The 20,830-nt window shown below is 45.1% G+C and overlaps 1 protein-coding gene across 5 annotated transcripts in view; it reads left to right on the top strand.

Moving 5' to 3' along the window:
- unc80 (unc-80 homolog (C. elegans)) overlaps positions 1–20,830 on the top strand; it is a 599,468-nt gene that overhangs the window by 381,611 nt on the left and 197,027 nt on the right. For all 5 annotated transcript variants that reach the window (XM_072480367.1, XM_072480341.1, XM_072480351.1 and 2 more), the window contains 3 exons: positions 5,830–5,919; positions 9,581–9,682; positions 16,898–17,078. In XM_072480367.1, the coding sequence (XP_072336468.1) occupies positions 5,830–5,919; positions 9,581–9,682; positions 16,898–17,078 (373 nt within the window). The remainder of the gene's footprint in view (positions 1–5,829; positions 5,920–9,580; positions 9,683–16,897; positions 17,079–20,830) is intronic.

Genomic DNA, 20,830 nt, shown 5'->3' on the forward strand with positions numbered 1-20,830 from the left:
ATTCATCCTGACTCCCTGCCAGTTCAGAAACACAGCCATTCTGGAGGAAAATCAAGAGGGGAGAGGACAGGAGTCCATTCTCAGGTCTGCCAGGAGTCAAACGCAAACCAAAACTCAACCCTTGAAGCTCTGAAATATTCCAGTGGGATCAGACCCAATCACCACATGTTACCGGGCACTCACAGCCTTTTGGGTTAATTCATTGGCCACCGGCCAGTTTCTTTCATTGATGCTGGTCCATCTGCAATCGCCAATTTAAATCAGCACAGCCTTCTGGATCCTTCTGTTTGAATTAAAGGTGCGGGTCCTGTCCATATATCATCCATGGATCAAAAATATAATGGCAAAAATAAAAGAAAGGGAAGTAAGGGAATAAACAATCGCAAACAGGAAGGACCCTTACATACTTCTCCCTCCAAAAGAATTAAACTTCAGGACACAGACATTTCATTATGAAGTATGCAAGACATAAATCACAAACACACATCCATCCCCAGTATAGAAGTTTCCCTTCTAGTTCCTATATTTTTTAATGGTCAGCTCTTAAAAGCGTGACAAAGCATCCACAATCATAAAAGTCAAATAAATCAGTTTTGTGTTAAACATAGTGTGTTGAGTCCTTTAAATATCTCTAACACAAGTTACTTCCTTTTGAAGGGTTTGCCCTCTCCCCTGTCTCCTCCACCCTCACCTCCATGGTGCTCATGGAGCTTCTTTGTCACTAAGATTGAGACAATCTGATTAACGGCCTCTGCTGCTTCCCTCCCTTCCACTAGCCCATGGGCTGAACTGTCTCTAAATTTCCTCCCTGTCTCCCCTCAACTCCTATCTTTCTTTTTTTTAAATAAATTTAGAGTACCCAATTCATTTTTGCCAAATAAGGGGCAATTTAGCATGGCCAATCCACCTAGCCTGCACATCTTTGGGTTGTGGGGGTGAAACCCACACAAGCACGGGGAGAATGTGCAAACTCCACATGGACAGTGACCCAGAGCCGGGATCGAACCTGGGACCACGGCGTTGTGAGGCAGCAGTGCTAACTACTGCACCACCGTGCTGCCCTATCTTTCTTTCATTTCTCTCCATCTGCTTCCCTCCCAGAGCTCAGCTTGTCCATGAGATCCACCTTCTGCTCACTTGACCCTATCCTCTCAAAACTGCTGACCGTGCAACTTCTCCATGTTTATGATATCCTCAATGATTCTCTATCCTCAATGATATCCTCAATGATTGGCCACGCTAAATTCCGACTTAATTGGAAACTTTATTTTTTAAATGAATGTATAACCGAATTTCGAGGATCTCCTGCAGTCAAATGGTTACCTTCAGAAACAAGTGCAGCTGAGGGTCAATCCTCTTCAAGTTGACAGACTGTTTATGCACCATTCTTTATGTCACAACTTTTACCTCCTCATCGCAGTTGTCATAATCACAGCCCTATCTCCATTCGTTAACATGGACTGAAACAATTTGTGCTTTCCAGATTTCAACTATTCTTTGCTTTCAGAATCAGAAGATGGTACGTCATTGCCGCTATAAACTTTCTGGTTATTGTTAACAGATACGGTGGCAGAACCACCACATGGTTCTCCACCATCTTCCTCTTAATTTAAAAAAAGGAATTGATTACTGATTAGTTCATCTCCTTTGCTCCCTGCTTCCTTTACCTCAAAGAGGCACTATAGACCTTTAAAAGGATGTGGGCTAACCAGTTGTTCGCTTGATATCAGTTCACAGTCCTTACCTGACTAACTGATGCCATGCTATCATGTAAACTTTTCTTCAAAGCAAGCATGCTTTTATTCTCTTTACAGAATTCTCCTTATAAACTTCCACAAGTCCCAGGAGCTTTCCTTGCAACTTCCAACATGCTGAATGAACATGTATTACCTGTTACAATGGTAACACCTAGGATTTAGTACCTTACTTCCTGGTCTGAGGAGGAAATCTCGGAACATTCTCAGCTATCCATTTTCTACCTTGACTATCTGCCTTCTTTTGACGCTCACACTTCCTGTCCTTTTGAAAATTATGGATCTGATGGACAAAAGGTTTAAATTTATGGATTAGCTCATAATTGCTGCCTACCTAGCAGTATTCGCCCTCTGCTCTTGAACATCAATTCTTATTGTAGAAGGTAGGGAATTCTTAAATTCTTCTGAGTGAATGACCTCTCTTAGAGCCTCAGAGATAGTTTCAACTCCCAATGTTCATACCCACCTATCAAAATTGTTCTACGTAACCCTTTTAAATTCTGCATAAGTCTGTCTGGCCGACACCTCAAACTCCGAAACTTTTGCCTATATGCTTTGGGAACAAATTCATATACATCCAAAATAGTCATAATTCTTAGACACCTGCTCTGATAGGGAAGCATAAACTTCCCGTGCCCACCCCATCAATTTACTCTGCATGGGTAATGCCTACTTTTCTTTGACCACTCCATTTGGGTTACTATTTTCTCAAAAGCCCCAAAAAGGTTTCTACATCCTTCTCATCAAAATCTGGAAGGGCCTGTATAAATTAAAACATGTTGCCATTGGGGTCTGTCCTAGGAGTAAGCACCCTTCTACTTTCTGGAAGTTTCCAATTAATTTCTGGTGTCTTAAGCTGGAGAGCCTATCTTTTACTTTTTCCTCTCATCTTCTGCTTTTTCCTCTCTCTTATTCTTTTCCCTCTCTTTCTTTTCCCTTTCTCTTTTTCCTTTTCCTCTCTTTTTCTTTTCCTCCCTCTCTCTTTCCAACCTCATCACTTCCATCTCCATTTCTTTTGCTTTTCTTTATGCTTCATCTTTATTTCCATTCTTTTTCATTTCTTTTCATGCTCTAACTGCAACCGAACTCTCCAGCTCAACTTCCCCACCAGAAAATATCCCTGATGCCGCACTACCTAGTCGGCTCACCTTTGTTCCTAGCATCTCTTTCATATTTTAATGTTGAGCAATCACTTCAATTATCTCCACCTTCTTAGATTTAGCAGGTACCTTTATTCCTAATTTACCTACCAGTCGACTAGCTTGTTTTTTGAAGCTCTTTCAAATAAACCAGAGGTAAGTCTTCCACCTCAAGAAAACTCTTAGCAGCTTCCAGGGCCATCCTGTTACATCACTTCAAACCTGGTATCTCTTTTAATTTACACTGTAACTTGATTCCACCCTCTACGGTTCCAAACATCCCGGATAGGCCCCCAAATTATGTTACAATGAGATGACTGCAACATGACTCTTACCATAACTAAGGCTTTCCAAAGGTGGAAGATGGAACTCTGCCTGCTTTACAGAAAGTAACCAAAAGTCAATTAATTGAATTGGCAGATAATTTGGAACTAGGATTATTTGCAGGGATAAGGAATCCTGAGATTATTGGAAGCATAGTGAAATATTTAAAATTGCAAGTGTTGACAGATAGACCAAAGTTCTCTGAAAAGTGAGGCAATTGAATTGGCTAAAATTCAATTCCAACATGAAATAGAAATGAAAAAACTAGTGATGCAGGGAAAGAGACAAAGAGAGAGCTTTTCAAATGGAAGTGAGGAAATTTGATGTGGAAATGGAGAAGTTCGCAATGGCAGAAAAGGAAATGGAGAAAAAGAGAGTAAATTGACTTAAAATATTGGAAGTTAAAAAGAGGCACAGTAGCTGTTACCATCAGCCACACTCAGCTTCATAAACAGTCTCCAGAAACAAGTTATTGCTAAAGAGGCAGCTGGTTAAGATCAAAACTCAAATCCAGCAGATTTCACCTTGACTGAACCTGAAGAAAGTTTCCCCAAATGTGGCCCCGTAACCTGTGTGCAGTAATTATTTGCTGGATTTAGCTCATAGAGCTTTAAAATATTTGATCTTGTTTGGGAATAACGAGAATCTCGGGAACCACGGGGATTTCATGTAATATTGTGCGTGTATAGCTATCAGTATACTTAAGTGTTGCAGTGTATTATAGTCCTTATTGTAGTGTGTGTTTTTTTCTTTTAAGTGAATAAATATTCTTTATTAATTGTTCATGCAATGTTCATGCAATGACTGGGCTATTCCTCCCTGGATCTCATATTCTTCTCACAGTATACCAAAAAGAAAATATACACCACGAAGAACCGATGCTTCAAGTTACCTTCCTGGGCTTTGGGATACAGCGGAATTCTTAACATATCGTAAACCTATCACTAAATTGTATCAATCACTCTGCTGATTCTTTTCAGCAGAACTGAGGGAAGAAATACATCAGCCATCCATTTTCCTGTTGTTTCCATTTCCTACCAGTGACAAATGATGCACATTATTCCTGTCCACATACAGATGCGTACACTGTAATATCCAAATTACAGAAATATCTTGTGTATTTTCAATAATTTGCGCCATAGCCATGTTGAAGCCAGGGATACCTTTTTGTCTCTGGAATCTATAATCTTTTAGGATCCTAGAATAGTACAGCATGGGAGGCCATTTGGCCTATCTAGACTGTACTGGCTGTTTCGCAAAGTAATTCAGTTGAGCTCACCCCCAGCCGTTCCCATATCATCGCAATTTTATCTTCCCCATAAATTTATCCAATTCCTGTTTGAGGGTATCTGTTGTATCTGTTTTGAGGCCTTATCAGGCAATGCATCCAAATCATAATCGCTCGTTACACAAAAAGATTTGTCCCCCTGTTGGAGCTGGTTCTTTTATCAGTCACCTTCTATGAAAGTGAGATTTAAAATTTGAAGGACTATAAAGTTCATTTAATCAATCTTTCTGCATTTGATTGCATGCACTACGGTGCCAATTTTGAAAAATGTTAATATTTTATTTTTCTTTGACATAATGCTGCAAGAGTCCAGTCCATCACACGAACCTGCCTCCCATTGATTGACTCTATCTACCCCTCCCGTTGCCTGGGGAAAGCGGACAGCATAATCAAAAACCCCTCCCACCCAGCTTACTCACTCTCCCAACTTCTTCCATCATGCAGGAGATACAAAAGTCTGAGAACATGCATGAACAGGCTCAAAAACAGCTTCTTCCCTGCTGTTACCGGACTCCTAAATGACCCTCTTATGGACTGACCTGATTAACACTACACCCCTGTATGCTTCACCCGATGCCGGTGGTTATGTAGTTACATTGTGTACCTTGTGTTGCCCTATTATGTATTTTCTTTTATTTCCTTTTCTTTTCATGTACGTAATGAACTGTTGAGCTGCTTGCAGAAAAATACTTTACACTGTACCTCGGTACACGTGACAATAAACAAATCCAATCCAATCCAAGAGGTGCCAGAGAGCTCCTCGGCCCTTCCTCCCCTTCAGCAGAAGAGACCAAGGAGCCTGCTAATATTATTTAAGTGACTCTGGGCTAGGAATTCAGTAGAGGCTGGGGATATACCTTTGTTATATCCAAATGTATTCACATAAACTGTGCTGAAGTTAAAAACACAATGGTTGTTAAAGAAGATGTTTTTTGTACTATAAACTGTTATCATTTCTCAGTGCTTTAATTTTTTCAAAACCCATGACGGTACAGTAATTATTATTCCTTGGCACTGCAGTGCCTGTGGCACAATGTTTGTGTAACTCAATGACTAAACCAGACAAATGTACCCATGACTATTTTGTACATTTTATATATGTTTATTTTCACTCATTATCGTATATCGGAAATGCCATTAATCACAAAAACATTCTTTGGATGTATATTACAGAATATTTGATGTGCTCATGGCATGTTATGTGTTTCCCACATAAATCAGCCAAATTAAACATGACGGCATGTTTTAAACTTAGAAAGGATTTACTGCCTTCTGTTTGTCGCTGATTTGCAATTGCTGAAATTGCCATATTATTTATTTTTAGGAATGCTTGGAATTCTTTAATATTCCTGAAGCTCAGTCAAACCACTACTTTTTGATGGATAAACGTTGGAACCTGATACATTATGCTAAAGTAAGGCACTGATCAGCTGAAAATCCGAAATGTCAGATGCTATTGAACTGATTATTTAACGGAAGAAACATTGAAAGCAGGAAAATAACTTTCAAATGTTACAAGTTGAAATGTTTCACATTGTTACAAGATTCTCTTTATATGTGAGACCAGGATTTCCCAAACTTTTTCTGCTGCGGAACCTAGTGACGTCCCAAGAGCATCGTGGAAACCCAAATGTTCTCTTAATGTCGAAGCCTCTTTGTTGCTGCAAAGTAGGTGCGAAGCGTAAACCATATTTTCCCAGATGTATGTATGCATATATTAGGAATTAGGAAGAGGCACACAGTTACAAATACTTTTGCCTGCTATGCGACCCCCTCACATTATCTCCTGGACAAACCACCCTCTGATGACACCTTGGAAAAAGTATCCACTTTAGGAGTGGGTAATCTAAAAAGTTATCTTATTAACAAAATATTTAAGTCTTACCTTTTGTCATTTTTAATGGGAGGACTGATGCTGGAAAGCTGATTCTCATATCGGACACATGCACCACTCTCTGTCCCGCTCACTCTCACTCCTCCCCCTCTCACACATTCACATACACATCACCGTCTCCCTCACGCACACACACCCATGTCACCCTTTCTCGCACAAACACACATCCACATCTCCTTCTCTCTCTCCCTCCCACTCATGTATATTCATATCTCTCTTTCTCATACACCCACATCTCCCTCACTCTCTCACACCCATGTCCACCTCCCTCTCTCTCACGCACTCACCTAACTCTCTCACACACTTCCCTTTCTCTCACACACTAACCCACATCTCTCTCTCTCACACACACTCACTCTTCCCTCTCAAAAGTGCTCACCCCCCTCTCTCTCAAATACTCACTCCTCTTTTTAACATTCAGAGGGGCCCTCTAGTCCCCGCTTTGAAGTCCTCTCCAGCCCCCTACTCAAAGTCCCACTCTGGTTCCTCCGTCCAAGGCCAATCCCGTTCCCCCAGTCCTAGAGCCGCTCTCGTCTCCATGGTCCGGGCCCGCTCCAGTTCCCCCACTCCGAAGATCACTCCACTCCCGCTCCATGGCCTGCTCCAGTCCCCCTACTCCGAGGCTCATTCTGGTCTCCTGCCCTGAGTCAAGCTCCCTCCGGTCTCCCGGTTTCAAGGCCCACTCCAGCTCCCCCTGTTCCAAGTTCTGTTCCAGCTCCTCCTGCTCCAATGCCTGCTCTGGCTCCCCGTTTCGAGGCCTGCACCGGCTCCCAGTTTCGAGGCCCCCTCTGGCTCCCCGTTTCGAGGACCGCTCCGGCTCCCTATTTTGAGGCCTTCTCTGGCTCCCCATTTCGAGGCCCGTTCCGGTTACCCGTTTCGAAGAACGCACCGGCTCCCTGTTTCAAGGACCGCTCCGGCTCCCCGTTTCGAGACCCCCTCTGGCTCCCCATTTCGAGGACCGCTCCGGCTCCCCATTTCGAGGCCCGCCCTGGCTCCCCGTTTCGAGGCCCGCACCGGCTCCCTGTTTCGAGGCCCGCTCCAGTTACCCATTTCGAGGCCCGCTCTGGTTACCCGTTTCGAGGTCTGCTCCGGTTACCCGTTTCGAGGCCCACTCCACTCCCTGTTTTGTGGCCAGCCCCGGCTCCCCGTTTCGAGTACCGCTACGGCTCCCCGTTTCGAGGACCGCTCCGGCTCCCCGTTTCAAGGCTCGCTCCAGCTCCCCGTTTCAAGGCTCGCTCCGGCTCCCCCTTTCGAGGCCCAGACCGGCTCCCTGTTTCGAGGCCCACACCGGCTCCCCATTTCAAGGCAACCTCTGCACCCTGCTCCGGCTCCCTGTTTCAAGGTCCCCTCTGGCCTCCCGCTCTGAGGCCCTCTCCGAGTTCCACTCCAAGGCCCAGTCTACCCATCATTCCGCTGTCCACGCTCACCATGATATGGAGATTTGAGTGTAATGCTGTTCTCAGCTCATCCAATTAGAGGTTGTCTTTCAGAGTGAAATGAAGTCATTCAGCCATCTCTAGACCAATCACAATAGTTGTTTAAACTAATCAGACTCCTGAAGACTGCAGATAAATTTTTTGAAACTTAGTTTAGTGTGCAGGTGGAACCAGCGAAAGGTCTCCTCCTCCCTCCACATTAAGATTGTGACTACTGCTACCCTGCTGATCACCCCCCCACTCTCTACCCTTGGGCCTTGGCTCGTGTCAAAGCCAAGTGAAAGCAGTCAAGTTCTGACTGACGAGCTGGGTGAGGATGCCCACAAATCATATTTAAGATGGGTGAGGCCCAACGCCTAATTTAGGATGCTTCTTATCCATTCTGTTCCAGTCCGTCCAAGGTTACCGTATGTTTTGTGCAACAGAATAATAATTTTGTGTCTTCCGTTTATTCTCTTAGTGCACTCTACTTTTCTCCTTTCCGCTCCTGTGCAATGCTCCAGAACTTCATCCAATCGTCACTCTGTCTACCTCTGTGAGACTAGACAGTGAGTGTCAGCAGGATATTGATCCAGGGGTCATCATTCCTCATTTGTGTCTTTCAGCAGATGTCACTGAACAGCAATTAGAAACAGAAGTAATTACTGTGTTTTTCCCTTTCCCTGGGCTGGGGACATAAAGTCAATTTCTTAACTGAAAAGAAGGATGGAAATTATAGAGTATCTTATCACGTCTTTCAGAAACACCTCACACTTCTGTGTGTTCTGCAAATTCCTTGGAAGTACAGTGACTGTTAAGTTGTAGATAGACACAATAACTATTTTCCATTGAAAGATCCAGAAACAAAAATTAGTACAATCTCTTATTTTTGAGATAACCCCACAGAAGGAAGCCATTTGGCCCATCGAGTCTGCACTGACCTTTTGAAAGAGCACCCTACCTAGGCCCACGTCCTCTCCCTATCCCTGTAACCCCATAACTCCAACTAACCTATAAACACTAAGGGACAATTTAGCATGGCCAAACCACCTAACCTGCACATCTTTGGACTGTGGGAGGAAACTGGAGCACTCAGGGAAACCCATGCAGATACAGGGAAAATGTACAAACTCCATACAGACAGTCACCTCAGGTCGGAATCAAATCCTGATCCCTGGCATTGTGAGGCAGCAATGCTAACCACTGTGTCACCATTCCACCCATTTTTGGAGCATTGGGAAACCCCTATAGTCAAATAGCTGGATCAGCCCTTGTTTCAAAATCTCACCTGCTGGGGTTCACTTGTAGTCCACCTGAGGTAAGGTGACTCAGTTTAGGTGAGGGATATTCCTGGTGTGTGATTGAAAGTTCACCAGGCAATGTGAACAGGGCAGCAAGGTACCACATGTGGCTAGCACTGTGGCTTCACAGCGCCAGGATGCCAGATTCGATTCCATGCTGGGTCACTGTCTGTGTGGAGTCTGCACGTTCTCCCCGTGTCTGGGTGGATTTCCTCCGGGTGCTCCGGTTTCCTCCCACAGTCCAAAGACATGCAGGTTAGGTGGATTGGCCATGCTAAATTGCCCTTAGTGTCCAAAAAGGTTAGGAGGGGTTGTTGGGTTATGGGGATAGGGTGGCAGTGAGGGCTTAAGTGGGTTGGTGCAGACTCGATGGGCCGAATGGCCTCCATCTGCAATGTATGTTCTATGTTCTATACTCACTAGCCTATTAACGTGCTCCGAACATTGTGGCTTGTCTCTTTATAGACTTATGTACGAGATATATACCCATTTCGACGCTCGGTCTCACCACAGCTGAATCTTGTCCATATGCTCCCATCAAAAGGGCAAGAACTAATCCAGAAACAGGTAAGAAGAGATGCATTTGAGACTTAACCTATCATCCTTTACACATTGATTTTTTTCCTGTTGAAATATATTTATACAGAAGACATGCTATTTATTTGTACACAACGGTTGAAGATAAAGAGATCTTTTAAATGAGGGCTGCTCTCTACGATGTTCCTCAGGGTCAAGTAATTGTGACTTGCCAGCATGGTGGTGCAGTCAAGTGTCCAACTGCAATTGATAGCTGCTGTCCCCATATGTGTTCTGTTGTCAGGTTGCCAGTGGTATTCCTGCTACAGGTGATACGATTTTACATTAACGGCTTCACTGGCCCAATATAATTTCTAGGTAGGTGTGCCGTGGGTGGGAGAAATGACTGAACGCCATTCTGGTGTGTGTGTGACAAAATGGACAACACTTTTTCATGATTACTCTGGCATACCTTCTTTCTTGCAGTGTCATATAAGATGCAACAGGTTAATTCTGAAGAACCTTCTAGGATTAACAGTTAGCCAGAGAATCGTATATCATGATAATGCCACTAAGGGTGTGCTAGCAGAATCTGCTTTGAGAGGGTGAGACTCAACCAACTGAGCTGCCAGAGTGAGGCACACCTCTCCCTGCAGATGTAGGTTTGCAAGAATGCCTCAAGAAAATGAAGGAGAACAAAATAGAGCCTTAAGTCTCTCCTGCTTGAGCTAGGCTGCAGTATAGCTGGTGTGAAATAACGTTGTAATCAATTGTTGCTTGCATTTTAAATTGCCAGCTTGCTGCACAATCTTGGTGTGCTTGAAGCTGTACGTTTCTAGTAACTGTTTCTCTTCTCAAGTTAGGTGATGGGGGGGCAGCACGGTGGTGCAGTGGTTGGCATTGCTGCCTCACGGCGCTGAGGTCCCAGATTCGATCCCGGCTCTGGGTCACTGTCCGTGTGGAGTTTGCCCATTCTCCCTGTGTTTGCATGGGTTTCACCCACAACCCAAAGATGTGCAGGGTAGGTGAATTGGCCACACTAAATTGGCCCTTAATTTGAAAACATGAATTGGGTCTGCTAAATTTATTTTAGAAAAGGTTAAGTGATGGGGAAATACAATCAGAAGGGTCTGGCACAAACAGGGTTAATGTGGGACTGAGTACAGTACCGCCCACATAGTGATGTAAGAAGGCACATGACCCAGGCCTAGGGTCAGTGTGGTGTAGAACCGAGACATGTTAAGACCTAGATAAGGAGATAGCTCCTTGCCTGTACTCTTATTATTTTGTATATAAATTAGAATCAATCCTTAAAAGCCGGCCCGGATCGGAATCGGCATGATTGTATGTCGCGTTGTGGCCTTTTTCTTGGGTTGGAAATAAACCTCTGTTTTGATTCACATTCTCCGGTTTCCTGAGCCTTTATACTGGTGACGAGGAAAAATTCCGCAGCACGAGAGCAAGATCAGAGAGATTTTAAAAATGACCCTTTTTGGAAGACTTTGAAAGTCTTCAAAGTCTTCAATGAAAGATTGGGCCCAGTATACCGAACGGATGCAGTGTTTCTTCCAGACGAATGGTATTGTCGGAGACGGCTGGCAAAAAGTAATAGGACCATCTGTAGAGCCCCAACTTTCAGTGTGATCAAAAGACTTACCTACCCAGCTGCCGAGATTCAAAGATCTTTAATGAACTCGTAGGAGTTGCGGAGTGGTGTATGCGGAGTTACTGGTTGAACACGGCCGGATGAATCCTGGGGGATCATGGAATTCTTGATGAGCCTTCTCAAGTTGGCTGAGATTTGTGACTATGGCCCATCCCTCCCGGAGACGTTGCAAGACCTCCTAGTGTGTGGCAATAGTAACATGGCAAACCAGTGGAAATCGTTGGCGCAGCCATCCTTGGATCTAAAAAGATCCATAGATCTATTCTTCTCATGTGAATATGCAAAAAAGAGGGTCTAGGAGTGCCAGGGCTCCATGGGCTTTGATGAACCCATGAGCCATGCATACCTCCATCTGGAGTTGGACACAGCGTCCACAAAATATGTAACCATTAACACCCACCAGGGTGGTATGAGTGCACCAAGCTCCCATTTGGGGCCATTTTACCAGTGGGTTATGGAAGGCATTCTTCAAGGGCTCCCCAGAGTGGATGTCTACCTGGACGAAATGGTGATTAGAGGAGCCACTGAAAATACACATCTAGACTTTTAAAATAATTAATCCACAGATTCCCAGAAGTAGTTATCCACCTGAAAAAAGGCCAGTGTGTCTTCCAGGCAAGAGAAATATATACCTGGGATACCGGGTTGACAAAGACGGGGTCCACCCGGTAGAAAAGAAAGTCTGGACCATCAAGCAGGTCCCAACACCCGATAACATGACAGAGCTGAGGTCATTCTAAGGTAAGCTCAGGTATCAGCGATATTGACAGAAAATGTGATGAGGTCCTGAAACAGAATTTAGGGAGCTAGGAAGCAGATTAAAACACAGGACCAAGAAGATAGTAATCTCTGGATTACCTCCAGTGCTATGTGCTGGTGAGTCTAGAGTAAGAGGTTAGTCCAGATAAATGCATGGCTGAAGAGATGGTGCAGGAGGGAGGGCTTTAGATTTCTGGGACATTGGGGTGTTGGGTGGGGTTACTGGGTTATGGGGATAGGGTGGAGGTGTTGACCTCGGGTAGGGTGCTCTTTCCAAGAGCCAGTGCAGACTCGATGGGCCGAATGGCCTCCTTCTGCACTGTAAATTCTATGATAAATGAAATCATTTTGGGGGATAGTGGGACATGTACAAGGCAGACGGTTTGCACCTGAAATGAAATGGGACCAGTGTCCTTGCAGGGCTGTTTGCAAGTGCTGTTGGGGAGGGTTTCAACTAACTTTGCAGGGGCCTGGGACCCTGAGAAAAGGTTCAGCAGGGATAGATGTATAGCCATCAAGTGAGACAGGAGGCATAGAATGGCTATGCCAGTTAGGTTACAAGGGAATTTGGTAAGAATGGATGGTATTTATTTTAATGCAATGAGTCTGAAGAACAAGGCAAATGAATTGAGGGCACAAATTAAAGTATGGGGGTATGTTGGTATTGCTGTCACTCAGACATGTTTGAAAGAGGGGCAGGATTAGCAGCTCAATATTCCGGGATACAGGATCTTCAGGCGAGATAGGGAAGGAGATAAAGAGCAGGGAGTGTCGCAATTTTGATCAAGGAATCAATTACAGCAGTAAGGAGGGACAATATCTTTGAAGCTCTTCAACAGAAGCCATATGAATAGAACTCAAAAAACAAAAAGGGGCAATCACATTGCTGGGGGTGTTCTATTGGCCCCCTAAATGTCCGAGAGACATAGAGGAGCAGATATGTAGGCAAATTTCAAAGAAGTTTAAAAGTAATAGGGTAGTTATAGTTGGGGATTTCAACTTTATTTCCAATATTAACTGGGATAGCCACAGTGTGAAATGATTAGAGGGAGTGGAATTCTTAAAATACATCCCAGAGAACGTTTTAAGCCGGTATGTAGAAGGACTTCCAAGAGAGGGAGCAGTCCTGGACTTAATTTCCAGAAAGAAAGCTGATTGAAGTATCAGTGGGAGAACATTTTGAAGACAGTGATCATTCCTCCGTTAGGTTCAAGATTGTCATGGAAATGACAAGTATCAGCCTGAGATCAAAATTCTAAACTGGGGGAAGGCCATTTTAATTAGATCAGATATGATTTGGCCAGAGTGGACTGGGAGCAGACACATTTAGGTAAATCTGTAACAGAACAGTGGGACACATTCAAGAAGGAAACAGTGAGAGTGCAGGGTCAACATGTTCCAATCAAGATAAAGGGTGGGACCAACAAATTCAGTGAATCCTGGATATTGAGGGATATACAACATTGGATAAGGATAAAAAGGGAGGCTTATGGCAGGTATCGAGGGCTCAAACCTGAAGTTCTAGAGGCGTATAGAATGTTCAAGAGAGAACTTCAAAAGGAAATTAGGAGAGCTAAAAGGGGACATGAAAGGTTATTGGTAGTAAAGTAAAGTAAAATCCTAAGTTGTTTTATAAGTACATTAAGGGTAAAAGGACCACAGTGGTGATTTGTATATGGAGCCGAAGGATGTAGGTAGGGTTCTAAATGAATACCTTGTGTCAGTGTTCACTCATGAGAGGGAAAGTGTGGGTATAGAAATGAAGGAGAAGGACTGCTATAAAATTAAAGAGATTAATATAGACAGAGAGGAGGTTCTGAGTGGTCTGGCAGGCTTAAAAGTAGACAAGTCTCCAGGGCCAGATGAAATGTTTCAAAGGCTGTTGAATGAGGCAAGGGAGGAAATAGCAGGGGCACTGGCAATAATTTTCAATTCCTCTCTGGCCACAGGAGAGGTGCCAGAGGACTGGAGGACAGCCAATGTGGTACCATTATTCAAGAAGGGAGGAAGGGATAAACAAAGAAACTACAGGTTGAAAAGTTTTCCGCATGTCCTGCAGGTTAGCTCCACTCCAGGGGAACTTCTGGTTGACGGGGTGGAGTGTAGCTGCAAGGATCAGAGGGACCTTGGTGTGCCTGTACGTCCGTCCCTTAAGGTTGCACAACAGGTGGATACAGTGCTTAAGAAAGCATATGATATACTTGCGTTTATTAGCAGAGGTATAGAGTTAAAGAAGGGGGAGGTTATGTAGGAACTGTGTCAAACATTGTTTAGGCCACAGCTTGAGTATTGTGTGCAGTTCTGGAATTAACATTATAGGAGGGATATGATAGCACTTGAAAGGGTGCAGAGGAGATTTACCAGGACATTGTCTGTGTTGGAAAGTTTTATTTATGAAGAGAGATCGGATAGACTTGGATCATTTTCCTTGGGGCAGAGAATACCAAATGGGAACATGATTGAGATGTATAAAATTATGAGGGGCATAGATAGTGTAGATAGGAAGATTTTTTTTCCCTTGGTGGAGGGATCAATGACCAGGGGGCATAGACTTAAGGCAAGGGGCAGGAGGTTTAGAGGGGATGTGAGAAAAAATAATTTTACCCAGAGGGTGGTGGGAGTGTGGAACTCGCTGCCTGAAAGGGTAAAGGAGGCAGAGACCCTCATAACATTTAGATGTGCATTGGCAATTCCAAGGCATACAAGGTTATGGGCCAAGTGGTGGGATTAGACTAGTTAGGTGGTTGTTTTTGACCAGTGCGGAGAGGATGAAGGGCCTTTTTTGTGCTGTATGACTCTGTGACCCTGGGTGGGGTTCTCCGACTTCCCGCCGGGTTGGAGAATCGCCGGGGGCCGGCGTGAAGGCCGCCGAATTCTCCGGCATCAGAGATTCGGCGGGGGCGGGAATCGCGCCGTGCCGTTCGGCGGGACACCCCCGCCCCCCGGTGATTCTCCGGCCCACAATGGGCCGAAGTCCCGCTGCTGTAATGCCTGTCCCACCGTCGTGAATCAAACCACCTCCCTTACTGGCGTGACCAGGTGGCGCGAGCAGGCTCCGGGGTCCTGGGTGGGGGGCGGGATGATCTCGCCCCGGGGGGTGCCCCCATGGTGGCCTGGCCCGCAATCGGGGCCCACCGATCCACGGGCGGGCCTGTGCCGTGGGGGCACTCTTTTCCCTCTGCGTCGCCCATAGCCTCCGCGATGGCCGACGTGGAGGTGACCCCGCGCATGCGCGGGGATGACGTCAGCAGCCGCTGATGCTCCCGCGCATGCACGGACATCCGCCTGCCGGCGGAGTCCCTTCGGCCCCGGCTGGCGTGGCGCCAAAGGCCTTCCACGCCAGCCGGCGGGACGGCAACCACTCCGGCGCAGGCCTAGCCCCTAAAGGTGAGGGCTTGGCCCCTAAAGGTGCGGAGAAACCGCACCTTTGGGGCGGCCCGACGCCGGAGTGGTTCACGCCACTCCATCCTGCCGGGTCCCCCGCCCCGTCGGGTGGGGAAGAATCCCACCCCCTATTCCTAGAGCTCGTTTACTATTATGGAAAACGTCGTCCAAATCTAGCAACTATACTGCCGCCTTTACATGGGCTTTTAAAGAAGCAACAGAAATGGGCATGGTAGATGGGGCAAGAAGAGGAATTTGCCAAAGTCAATTTCGAACGATAGATGCACTATGACCTGTCAAAACTGCTGATACTGACATGCACGCCTCCACATATGACATCAGGGCAGTGTTGTCCCATGGCTGGGCCGATGGGACAGAACAGCCGATAGCCAGCGCATCAGAGTGCCGTTACACTCATATTGAAAAGGAAGGACTGGCTGTGATCTTGGCTGTTTAATAATTTCACCAATGGATGTCTATGGATGTCATTTCGCAATAGTCACAGACCACAAGCCCTTACTTGGCCTTTTCAAAGAAGATAAAGTGATACCACCAATAGCTTTGTCCAGGATCCAGCGATGGACACTGCTGTTGGCAGCGTATCAATATACTTTTGAGTATCGCCCAGGCACACATATTGCGCACGCGAATGCCCTTGGCCAGCTCCCATTGCCTATGCCCCTCTGTCCCCGCAGTAACGGACAAAGTTGAGCTGGCACTTAACTTTATGAACACATTGCCTGTCATGGCTTCTCAAATTTGTGTATGGGCTCAAAAGGACCCTACATTTGCAAAATTGCACCATGTTGTTTGACATGGGGGTCTACGGGGGAAACTTCTGGAAGAACTGCAAGCATTTGCAAACAAGCAACAAGAGCTTAGTGTAGGGGACGGCATTCTTCTGTGGGAGAACCCGCGTGTTATCCCGAGACAAGGACGAAAAATGATTTTGCAGAATATTCACAGTGGACATCCGGGGGTTTCGAAACCGAAGATGCTCACCAGGTGCTATGTGTGGCGCACAGGGCTCGATACCAATATTAGGAGGTTGGTGCAGCAGTGGGTGGCATGTCAGGAATATCAAAAGCTCCCACCATCTGCCTCGCTCCACCCATGGGAGTGGCCGGGGCGGGTGCATTTATTTGCCAACTTCGCCGGGCTCTTCCTGGGATCAATGTTTTTCTTGAGGCAGCAATGCTAACCACTGCGCCACTGTGCCGCTCGATAGATTAGAATATCGCATGTATTACACAAATGGTTTCTGCAGCCCAATCAGTAACATTTTAAAAGGAATGTGGAACCAGCAATGGCACAATGACTACTTTTTTGCTGGTGTTTCTGTGATTAAATGATTCGTACCATGTTTCTAAGAATCTTAACATTGATACTATTATTTAAATTATGGATTTTCGAAGTACAGTTCTTTCTCACAAAATAATGAACATATTTTTAAATAGGTGTTTACTCGGAAACTGGAGGAACTTGGTCGAGTGATGTTTCTAATGTCTCTTACTCAAAACCTGCCTTCTGCACACAAACAATCACATGTATCCTTGTTGCAAGAGGATCTTCTCAGACTTCCATCATTTCCTCGAAATGCAGTTGATGCAGAATTTTCACTGTTCACCGATCATCAAGGTAAAATGACTCTTCAGTGGGCATCAAATCATTCAAACTGAATATTTCAAGTCACCTTATAATATGTCCAACTCTCATAGGGTTGGAACAATGCACAACCTGCCTAAGAACATTAATATTTTACAAAAATACACAAATCTTAATCAATTTAAGGAGGAGGAATTAGTCGAACAATTATCAGGCCCATGTTCTTACTTAAATAAATAAATTTATAAAATTTCAAAATTGATGGGTTTGATCATATGAACGCTGGCCATACACCTCTATTTGCAGCGAAGAAATGGCTGTGATTTTGAGCCACCAGCCTCAACAAACCAGCGTACATGAGGTCGTCCAATATTGAGTATCAGTAATTACCAGCAAAGTAATCGTGGAGGAAAGGTCACAATCGCAGTTCATGGTAGTCCCGAGATGCCAGTGGCCTAGATTAGTTTTGTGAGAACATGCAACATGGAGTATGCTCCAACCATTTCTGACCTAAAATGGCAATCGAAGCCCTGGGATGTAATTGTATATTGTAAGAAGCCCACTGCCCTGAAATAAGCGACTTCTCCAGCCACCAAGCCTTTTTCAAAATATATGGTATTAACAAAGTTGGAAGCCAGGGCGGCACAGTGGTGCAGTGGTTAGCGCTGCTGCTTAACGGTGCTGAGGACCCGAGTTCAATCTCAGACCCGGGTCACTGTACGTGTGGAGTTTGCACATTCTCCCCATGTCTGCATGGGTCTCATCCCTGCAGCCCAAAGATGTGCAGGGTAGGTGGATTGGCCACGCTAAATTGCCCCTTACTTGGAAACATTTTTAAAAAAGAAAACTGGAAGCCACCATTTTGAGTCAAATACAGCCCTGTTAACCCCAATGATAGAAGTGAAAATTGACTTATTATGTCCGAAGGACATGCAAGTCAGTAGCAGTAAATTCTCAAATATCAGATTCCCACAATGATGCCATGTGGTTTATGTTGCAACAATGGGGAGTATATTTTAATTTTTATAAGTTTATTTGTTCCCCTTTGGCTCCCAGAAAAACAATCCCTACGTTTCCTGAACTCTGAGAGATCCCTTTGTTCCCAGAAAAAAAATCCAGTATTATAAAGCTCAATGAGCTAAATCCAGCAAATAATTACCACACCCAGGTTATTTAGCCATGTTTGGGAAAAGCGTCTTCAATTTCAGCAAAGAAGAAATCTTCTCAGTTCGAGTTTAGGATCTCAACTGGCTGCCTGTTTAGCAATGACTTGTTTTTGGAGACAGTTTCTGCAGCTGGGTGTGGCTGTGATGGTAGCTGCTACTGTTCTCTTTCTCCAGTTATTGTCCTATGGATATATAATTCTTTCCCATTGATGCTACCCACACTGTGGATCCAGCTTTTAGCACATACAGGTGAATTTCCTTACCTCTCCCCTTTGAAGTTAACTCTTTTACACCCCATTTCCCCTTAGACATATCGGTAAACACTCGCTTTTCTCACTGATACGTTAATTCGCAAATGAAAATCCCTTTAGAAATCTGCCTTTATGAACCCCCTTTTTAAAATTGATTTTATCCCAGTTTCAATTTTGAATCTTAACTTTCCACAATTCTTAACAAAGGTCAAAAGAGTAGAATTCAAGCGGTGAGATGCCAATGACTGATGGTCAAAAGAGTTGAATTCAAAACGTGAGGTGACAATGACAGCCCTTGACCTGAAAGCATCAAGGAGCCCTAGAATATATGAAGTTAATGATAATCAGGAGAAAAATCCTCCACTGATTCTTGCACAAAGGAAGATGGTTGGAGATCAACCATCTCAGTCCTGGAAGATTGCAGCAGGAGTAAGTCAGTGAAGTGTCCTCGGCCCAACCATTTTCAGTTGCTTCATCAATGCTCTTCTTTCCATCTGAAGGTCAGAAGTGCGGATGTTCTCTGATGATTGTATAATGTTCAGCACCATTTGCAACTCCTCAGAAACTGATGCAGTCCATGCCCAAATGCAGCAAGACCTGGTCAATTTCCAGGCTTGGGCTTATATGTGGCATGTAACATTTGTGCCACACAAGTGCCAGGCAATAACCATCTCCAACAAGAGATAATTAACCATCTCCCCTTGACATTCAATAGCATTACCATCACTGAGTCCTCCACCATCAACATCCTGGAGGTTGCCATTGACCAGAAACTAACCTGGACCAACGGTACTAACACTGTGACTACAAGAGCAGGTCAGTGGCTAGGAATCCTGAGGCTAGTAACTCAACTCCTGTCTCTCCAAACTCTGTCCACCCTCTACAAGGTACAAGTCAGGAGTGTGATGGAATACTTGCCTAGATGCGTACAGTTCCATCAACACTTAAGAGGTTTGACACTGTCCAGGACAAAGCAGCCCCCTCGTTTGGCACAGCATCCGCCACTTTAAAAATTCACTCCCTCCACCACCGATGTGCAATGCCAGCAGTGTGTACCATCTACAAGATCTATCTTAACGTCCCTCAACTGTACCTTTTAAACATCTACCACCTGCAAGAATAAGGGCAGCAGATGCATGGGGACACAACCACCTGCAAGTTTTCCTCCAAGCCATACACCATCCTGACTTGGAACCATATCGCCATACATTCACTATCGGCAGGTCAAAATCTTGGGACTTCCTTCCCACCACCACCTTCTCAAGGGAAATCAGGGATGGGCAACAAATGCTAGCCAATGATGCTTACATCCCATGAATGAATAAATTTAAAACAAAATTGATGCTCAATCATCGTTATGACTTTTACAAATCAAAGTCACGAGGGAACAAAAGTAGATGTTTTACATTAGCAACACCCAAAAAGAATGTGAGAAAAATTGGCATAGAATCATAGAATCCCAATGAAGGAGGTAATTCCACAGAAGGAGGTAATTCGGCCCATCGAGACTGCACCGACACTCTGAAAGAGCACCTTATCTAGGCTCACTCCCCTGCAAACCCATAGCCTCACCTAACCTTTGGACATCAAGGGGAAATTTAGCATGGCCAATCCACTTGGTCTGCATACCTTTGGACTGTGGGCGGAAACCGGAACACTCGGAGGAAACCCACTTGACATGGGAGAACGTACAAACTCAACGCAGTCACCTGAGGCCGAAATTGAATGCGGGTCCGTGGCGCTATGAGGCAACAGTGCTAATCACTGTGCCACCCACCATGGCCTCTAAACTCAGAATTTTGGATTCCCATCGAAGAGGGCTCAGAGGAAGGAAAGTCTGGAGATAAGTGTGGGAAAGCAGCGTGCCGTGTCGCTGACATAACCCTACCTCTGCCATATTTTTGTTTGGGCAGTGTGGAAATGGGGACAAGTAATGGGTAACCTATTATGCCAATTAAATACCCTATTAAGGTCACTGAGCAGAATTTTCCAGCCATCTTTCAGGTCCTCCAAAGGGGGTGAAACACATCCAGAGGAGGGAGGCAACCTCCTAGTGTCAGACTAGCAGATGGGAGGGCCAGCATCTCATCCTGCTAGGGGCTCCACCCCACAACTGGCAAGACTGTTGGGCCACAGCTACCGCTGTTGGCCATCAGTGGAGTGACTGCCCCTCCACAATGATGGCCTCACAGCTGTGGCCTTTTTAAAAAATGGTCTTACCTTGTCTTAAAGTGCATCCCACATTGAAGTGCCACCTCGTGTCCTTGCATACCTTGGCAGCTCGGCTGTGAGCCTGCCAATTATCCTTAACTGGATAATGAGCATACTCCATTGGCACTAATTGACCATCCCAACAGAAATGGTGTCA

The sequence above is a fragment of the Scyliorhinus torazame genome, chromosome 2 (assembly GCF_047496885.1).
Source record: "Scyliorhinus torazame isolate Kashiwa2021f chromosome 2, sScyTor2.1, whole genome shotgun sequence".
NCBI lineage: Eukaryota > Metazoa > Chordata > Chondrichthyes > Carcharhiniformes > Scyliorhinidae > Scyliorhinus > Scyliorhinus torazame.